We start from the raw sequence: 7,789 nt of genomic DNA on the forward strand, positions 1-7,789 counted from the left end.
CGGAACATAAGGTCAAAAGTATATGAACCCTGACCGACAGCCAGACATAGACATCTTACTATCATTCAATAAATCAAACCCAATTGAAGTCATCATGGTCATATAAGAAACATGCAGACAGACATGAACAACATACACGAAACACCTATAGCATACAACAAAATGTATATATTCAAAAGGCCAAACAACATAAAACAAACATTGCCGAATGATGCATGATAACGAGTTCAATGATAGTTGAAACATTGCACAAGTCGAAAGTATACACCTTACAATCATAACCAACTATTTTACAAACAACATGTTCACAAATGCCCAAATAATAATTTTAATGTATTTGCGCGTCTGGCGTACTAAATTATAATCTTAGTACCTTTGATAGCTATTTCCATCACTGGGTCGATGCCATTGCTGTTGGACGTTTTGTCCCCGAGGGTATCATCAGCCCAGTATTCAACACTTTGATGTTGACATGAATATCAATAATGTGGTCATTTGATACAAATTTCTTCTTTACTAAACTTTGAATTTTTCGAAAAACTAAGGATAACCATAGTCGTATTTGGTACAACTTCTTTGAATTTTGGACCCTCCATGCTCTTCAACATTTAACTTGTTTGTCTTAAACCTATTGAGGATGTTGACCTATCTAGCCTTTTTCAATATCAATAAAAAAATGTCAATTATCATATAATGGAATAATAATTTGAACGTCTTCGTAGCATCAGATCTTTCACGGTCCTTTTCACGATCTTCAAAAATGCGGTACGTGATCTTTCACGATTCAAAAATTCAATTTTGTGTAGATAGTTCTTTATTTACTAAGTTTCAGATTATATTTATACAAAATAACTATGAAAACCGTTTAATCAATTCAAATACAATGCCCTTATTCTAATAAACGTAGTTTATCAAGTCGAATTTGTGAAACAAATCGTGTTTGGTTACATTTTGTATGTCATTGAAATGTCGAGAAGCAATCTGCCTTTTGTCGTTTTTTATGTACTATGTACTTTTGAAACTTGATATTCTGACATACTGATCATAATGTTGAACCGTTTTGACAGACAGTTTTATTTTGTCGTAAATGGGTCTGTGTAATTAATTAAATTAGAATATTTACTAAACTTTCATATGTCTTCTCGATTAAATGTCTTTCACGATCCGTTACCAGAACTTTCACGATCGTCTCTCAATATTTGACCGCCGTTAGATATTCTTTCACGATCATTTCTCTTGATAAACCGAATGACACCCGTGGTTTTGAGTACGTAAGTGCCCTTAAAAATCAAATTCCTGAGTAAAGAACGGAATAGTTCTGTGTATAATTCCTTAGTTAAGAACAAAAGTGCTCTCAAGGGTTATTAGTATGTGCTTAGACAACACAAGTGCTTGAAAGTTTTACACTATTCTGGTTGGTTGCTTTACTTTATCGTATGATAAACGTACTGGTGTAAAAGCATCTTACACAAAATATACGGAATATAAAAAAAAAGAATTGGAGAACGTTTGTTTTCTTTAAGATTGACAGTTCAAGTCTGAAGAACGCAAACATCTGGAAGAATTTACAACACCTGCTTTAAATACACACCTGATTTGAAAGGTGTTAGGAGCGTATATTCTCTGACAGAAATTACATTAACAATGCAAGTACTCTCTTAGATAAATTCGTAATCAACCAATGGCAAGGTTATGAAAATATAAAAATGTATTCCTCCATCGTTCACAGAAGCTTAATTTCTTTGTCCACAAGGGATAGTCATACTAAATGTTCATTTAACCTTTAATAGTTTGCATCAAAATAAATACATTCTGTATGAATAACTTTCAATGAACGATAAAACAATTTTTACGCGTTTGGCGTACCAAATCATATTTTTGACAACATTTTAAGTGGTTCGAGTGTCAATGATGAGTCTTTTCTAGACGAAATGCGCGTCTGGCGTAAATATAAAATGTTAATCCTGGTATCTATGATGAGTTTATTTGCAACCACTTGGTCGATGCCACTGCTGGTTGAGATTTATTTCCCCGAGGGTATCACCAATCCAGTAGTCAGCACTTCTGTGTAGACCTGAGTTAGTTTAAACATATTTATTTATAGTGGATTGGGAAACAAGTTTTGCAACTCATATAAATCCCTTTCCACTTTGCGGGTGCGAGTGCTGCCTTGTAGCGGCATTAGCCTACTCTTTTTCGAAATCTACAAGGGTGTCTTTAACGTGCAACATATTTGGCTCTCTCTTAACACGGGTCGGCCATTTATCGTCCCCGTCCGACGGACTATCATCGTTTCCTCAAGACCATACTTGCTAATGGTGTCAAGGGAGAGCCGAAAATTGAGTTCCTGAAATTTTCATCCCAAAAGGGAATCGAACCCGGAACCTTTTTGTTAGTAGTCCGATGCACTAACCACTACACCACGGCTCTCTTGACTTGAGTTATCATTGATATGTTCATAATCATAAATTAACTGTTAACAAAACTTTGAATTTTGGAAAAACTAAGGCATTTCAACCGCAGGAAAAGATCACCTTAGCTGTATTTGGCAAAACTGTTAGAAATTTTGGCCCTCAATGCTCTTCAGTTTCATACTTTATTTGGCCTTTTAAAACATGTTTTGATTAGAACGTCACTGGTGAGTCTTTTTTAGACGAAACGCGTGTCTGACGTAAGTGTAAATTTTTAATCCTGGTATCTATGATGAGTTTATTTACATACTTTCTATACAAAAACAAATACGCATTTGGCATACCAAATGATAATGATAAGCCTGGTATATTTTTTTGTGTTTTAATGTCATTTGATCCGTTTCATGTTCATATCCTGAAATTAGTATCATTCGCCAACTTTGATCAAAAGTTTTGTGTTTAAAAATTGGTGCTTTGTACGTTGGAATTATAAGTTTCAAGCGGTTCTTTGAGACATAAAAAAAAAATTAAAATATTAGTGATAATCATTAAATATGCAAAAAGAGAAAGTTCAAATTGTCAATTCAATTATTTAAGAACTAATTCAAGGTTAATTGTAAAGCAAAACTTACAAACTCCCTCCATTTGATATATCAAGACGTGTTATCAATTGTCTTTTAGTTTCTGTATATTTCTAGCAAGTGTAACATACAGTTTGTTCCCTTATAATTAATACAAATCTTTTAAATCTGAAATGTGTTCGAGTGAATTCCTCAACACCAGCTGTACATGAACATTGAATATAGTTGTTTAGATGTTGTTGTTCTTAAATTTCTTTTACATAAATAACACAAGGCCATTAATTGGCTTTCTTGTTTGAATATTACTTTGTCGGTTGTGCAAAAATGTGAAAAATATTTTTTGTTGCTTAACTTATGTATGAATATGCTTAACTTAACCTCTTGTTTGGTATTTCATCATCACAACAACTGCTGTGAATAATATCGAACTCACAACTTCAGTGTTAAAAAACTAGTGAAACAGATGTTGAACAACGAAAATTTATTTTTGCGCTGCAAAGCTCTGGGGAAAAGGCAATCCATACACACGTTTGTACAAAAGTAGGGACCCTCAGTGAACACGATGTCTTCATTGTTTATCTACCTATCACTTATTTGTGAACACTGATTTATAGTTTTTCTACCGAAGATCAGGGTGTTCATTCCAAGCTATCCAGCTACCTCCACAAATGAAAAAGGGTCGCATTGAAAAAGCAAATAGGACTGAAAGTGACGTTTAACATCAAATTATTAATCAACTAATGTTCAAAAATATATTTACAATTGCTGTTTTCAGGACGAAAGATCACACGTCACACAAACCACCCATGAGGAAGGTCCAGTATGTACATATTCTAACATTCAAATCATTCGCAAACTTCAGTAAACAATTCAATATAAATATGTAAGATGGTGCTGTTTACGTTGAAATTATAAGTTTCAAACGGTTATTTGAGCTACAGGAAAATTATCATATTTTAAAAGTAATAATCATTAAATTTACAAATGGGGAAAAATCAAATCATCAGTTTATATTTTTAAGGTTAAATGTGAAACAAAACTAACGAACTTTCGCCATTTGATATGCAAAGATTAGAAGTCAACGGCGTTATGACATCTAGTTTTTCTAATTTTTGGGCATGTGTTTTTTTACACATATATTTCCTTGAAAAACTAATTAAAATCATTTATTTCTGAAATGTTTTCTAGCAATTCCACAACAACAGATGTGTATTTCTATAGAAAGCATGAAAAATCGATCAAAAACGTCTTCAAAATTGTCTTAAAATCATCAAATACCAAATACCAATTAAGATTTACTGTTTTTTTAGAAAATAGCCTATAAAAAAAGACTGTCAATGTGTTGTTGTTATTTACATTTTTTATAAATTGAGATCAAATAATACCATTAACTTGTTTTTTTTTCATATATCAACTGTTTACAGTGACCTTGCTTATTACCAAATGATTACAACGGTTGTTTTTTTGTATTTCATAATCACGAAAACTACTCTTTTTAATGTGAATCCATATAGGGACTCGACGTTTCAATAACATTCAAACTTTTTTTACAAACAATTGACCACCTTATGATTAGTAAGGAGACACAAACACGGCTATTTTAACAGATTTGGACAACATCATAGTTTCATTTTAAAACTGTGTTCGATACTATGTGAATAATCCCGTGGTTGCTCTAATGCAAGAAAATTGAAACTCTCCGGCAAATAGTTCATATCCGTCCCACACGTGCTTCGCAATACTTAAGTTCAATTACTTGAAATGACATGAGGTCAAGAAAATCCAAGAATATTGACCTCTGTGAAAGGCGATACATAAACTGTTAATAAATAAACTCATCGTAGATACCAGGACCAAATTAAGTATATACGCCACACGCGCGCCTCGTCCACAAAAGACCCACCAGTGACGATCGAATCCAAAACAAAATAAAAAGGCCAAATAAAGTACGGAGTTGAAGAGCATTGAGGACCAAAATTCCCAACAGTTTTGCCAAATACAGCCAAGGTAATCTATGCCTGAGGTAGAAAAGCCTTTGTATTTAAAAAAAACTCAAAATTTTGCAAACAGTAAATCTACAAATATAACCATATCAATGACAATTCATGTCAGCACAAAAAGTGCTGACTACTGGGCTTGTGATACCCTCAAATATATTACTATCATGTCGTTTAAACTTTAGAGTAGTGGCCTTCCTTTCTTGCAATTCCCCAGCTTTGAATATCGATCTAGTCATACGAAAAATAATGTAAAATAAATTATTTAAAGTTTGATATGTAACAAACATTCCGATCAATTTAATTATAGAAGGAAGTACTTATTAAAAGTATCCAATATCACTATGAATTATATATAAATTGAAATAGAGTAGTGTTTGTTACTGTTTGTAGTAAACAGTCAATACACACTTGTATTTGAAGTATAAATCCTTGGCCGTGTGGTCTACATTATTTGTCTGCCGATCTCTAGTTTTGTTAAAACTGAGATTATTAGTAGAAAACCCGCACATGACAAGTGCACTAGACTCCAAATTGTTATTGACTATGTCTGCCAGTTGTCATAAAGAAGGTCGTTAGTACCATCCCGGCTATCCGGCTTTATCGACCAATCGAAACGGGTTGCTACGAAAATTGTGGGATAGAGAGTGATGTTAAGCACCAAATAATCACTGCAAGTAATCAATGTACAAACGTATAATTCATTTCAATCTTCTTTTAAACATGCCAAGATCGACATGAACGTGTAGATTTACGGACAAAAATACAGTTCCTTTTTATTCAAGAAAATTTCGATCTTTGATATTCTAAAATTTTATTAAAATTTTAAATCGGACTTTTAAAACAATTTAGAAATATCATTTTACCTCGAAAATATGAATTAAAGCGTATTTCAATTTTGACTGTTAAAACTCAAATGTGTATGTGCATTTGTCTGAGATATAAACAAAAGAAACAAGGCAGTTGATTAAGCATGTATAGACAAAGACATGAGCTTTCTTAATAAAGTGCATAATATGTATAAATAACAACAACACTTGTGCACGTCAAATGTAATTTGTCCAATACCTGCACATCCTAATAGTTTTACAAAAAGAAGCATTTAATTCTTAATCTTACATTGAAATAATGTTCACGCGTCTGGTGCACCAAAATGTAAGCCTGATATCTTTGGTGTGTGTTATGTCATTTGATCCGTTACATGAACAAATCCTGATATACATAAACGAATTATTCGCCCCCTTCAACATGTACTTGTGAAATAGTTTGTTTTCTATAGGAATTATATATATATATATATATAAGGGATGCATTGCTGAAATACATAAATGTGCACACGCTGAAATGTTTTCCTGTTTTATTTATAATTCAATTTATGTTGAAAATTTGGGTTATTAAATTTTCAATAACATGTTTCAAATAAACTTAACCTTATCATTGGTCTGTAAAAATGTTGTCAAGGTTAGATCACCCATGTCAAATATACATGTACACGTAACAATCATTCCATACACCAAATATAGTTGACCTGATGCCTATATCATTTTAGATACAATTTGGACAAAGCAATGTTCGCCTTGTTGATTTATCCATGAAATGAAGTCGAGGTGAAGTGACCCCTGCTTGACAGACAATGTCATGTAGATGTTTCAAGGAACCCATGAATACCAAACAAATTTCCAATAGGTGAGTATTGTACATGATGAAAACTTTATTTTTAAGAAGTCACCGAATCAGGACGCTTCCGCGTAACATACATGTAAGGTATCTGTATACAACATGTACAAGGTATAAAGCATCCAGCACGCAGGTATTCTACCTTCTGAAACATAAAGCTTCATTTAAATAATTGACGTCGTCGCAAGATTGTAAACATTGTGTCTCAATTCCTACGACTTTTGTCGCTGGCAAGATGAAAAAAAAACATATTTAGAAATAATCATGAACAAATTAAATTGGGAAAATTAACCTTTCAATCCTTTATTAGAAATAAAGCAATACTTACCATTACAAGCCATTTGAAATACTTATTCATTTGTGTAATAATGCACGATTTCGATATTGATTGTTTGCCTTTTATAACACCTGTTACACCATCAATATAAATTTAATATACTTGTTGAACCTAATATTTTCCGTACAACTGAGGTATGATGAACTATACTTTAACTGTTTTAAACACTTAGAATACAAAAAATATATATTTTTTTTAATTTTCTGATAAATTATAGAATTAATTCCTTCAAAATAGGTATACATTTATTAAATAGAATGCACTTGAAATCGATGATGATGATGGATGGCAGTTTAATATCGAGCTGTAAATTAAATGCAAATCTAAACCGATTACATGATATAATAGTATAAGTAAAGTTATAAGGGCATCTGATATACTTACAGGGAAGGTAAGACGTTGCTAAGGTAAAATATTATTTGAGCGACGTTTAACTTTGACACATCAAGAAAAGATGCATTGTTTAACTGTTTTGTATGCTTTTAACTGATTTAACTTGAAAACCAGTACATTGATCACTCTTTTTAAATAGCATTAGGTTTGATTATGTATGAATTTTAAGGTTATTTGATTTCCAAAAATGTTGAAACCTTGATTGAAATAAATTATTTCCATAGAATTGTCTATCGCGCTACTCGGGCAAAAACAATCACGAATATAATGCCTACACATGTTAAAAATACAATAAAGTATAGCTTGCATCAATTATTTCTTAAATTAAAAACAAATCAATTAAAACAAAACAAAAAAAAACAAAAAAAAATCTCAATAAGAAAGCGAAAAAAA

At 32.1% G+C, this 7,789-nt stretch overlaps 1 protein-coding gene across 1 annotated transcript in view; it reads right to left on the reverse strand.

Annotated features, from left to right (window-relative positions):
• LOC134726177 (glycoprotein 3-alpha-L-fucosyltransferase A-like) overlaps positions 1 to 7,083 on the reverse strand; it is a 28,858-nt gene extending 21,775 nt beyond the window's left edge. The window contains exon 1 of the mRNA XM_063590577.1: positions 6,995 to 7,083. Within this exon, the coding sequence (XP_063446647.1) occupies positions 6,995 to 7,007 (13 nt within the window). The 5' untranslated portion in view covers positions 7,008 to 7,083. The remainder of the gene's footprint in view (positions 1 to 6,994) is intronic.
• Positions 7,084 to 7,789: the final 706 nt, after the last annotated feature.

This window comes from Mytilus trossulus, chromosome 7 (assembly GCF_036588685.1).
Source record: "Mytilus trossulus isolate FHL-02 chromosome 7, PNRI_Mtr1.1.1.hap1, whole genome shotgun sequence".
Classification (NCBI taxonomy): domain Eukaryota; kingdom Metazoa; phylum Mollusca; class Bivalvia; order Mytilida; family Mytilidae; genus Mytilus; species Mytilus trossulus.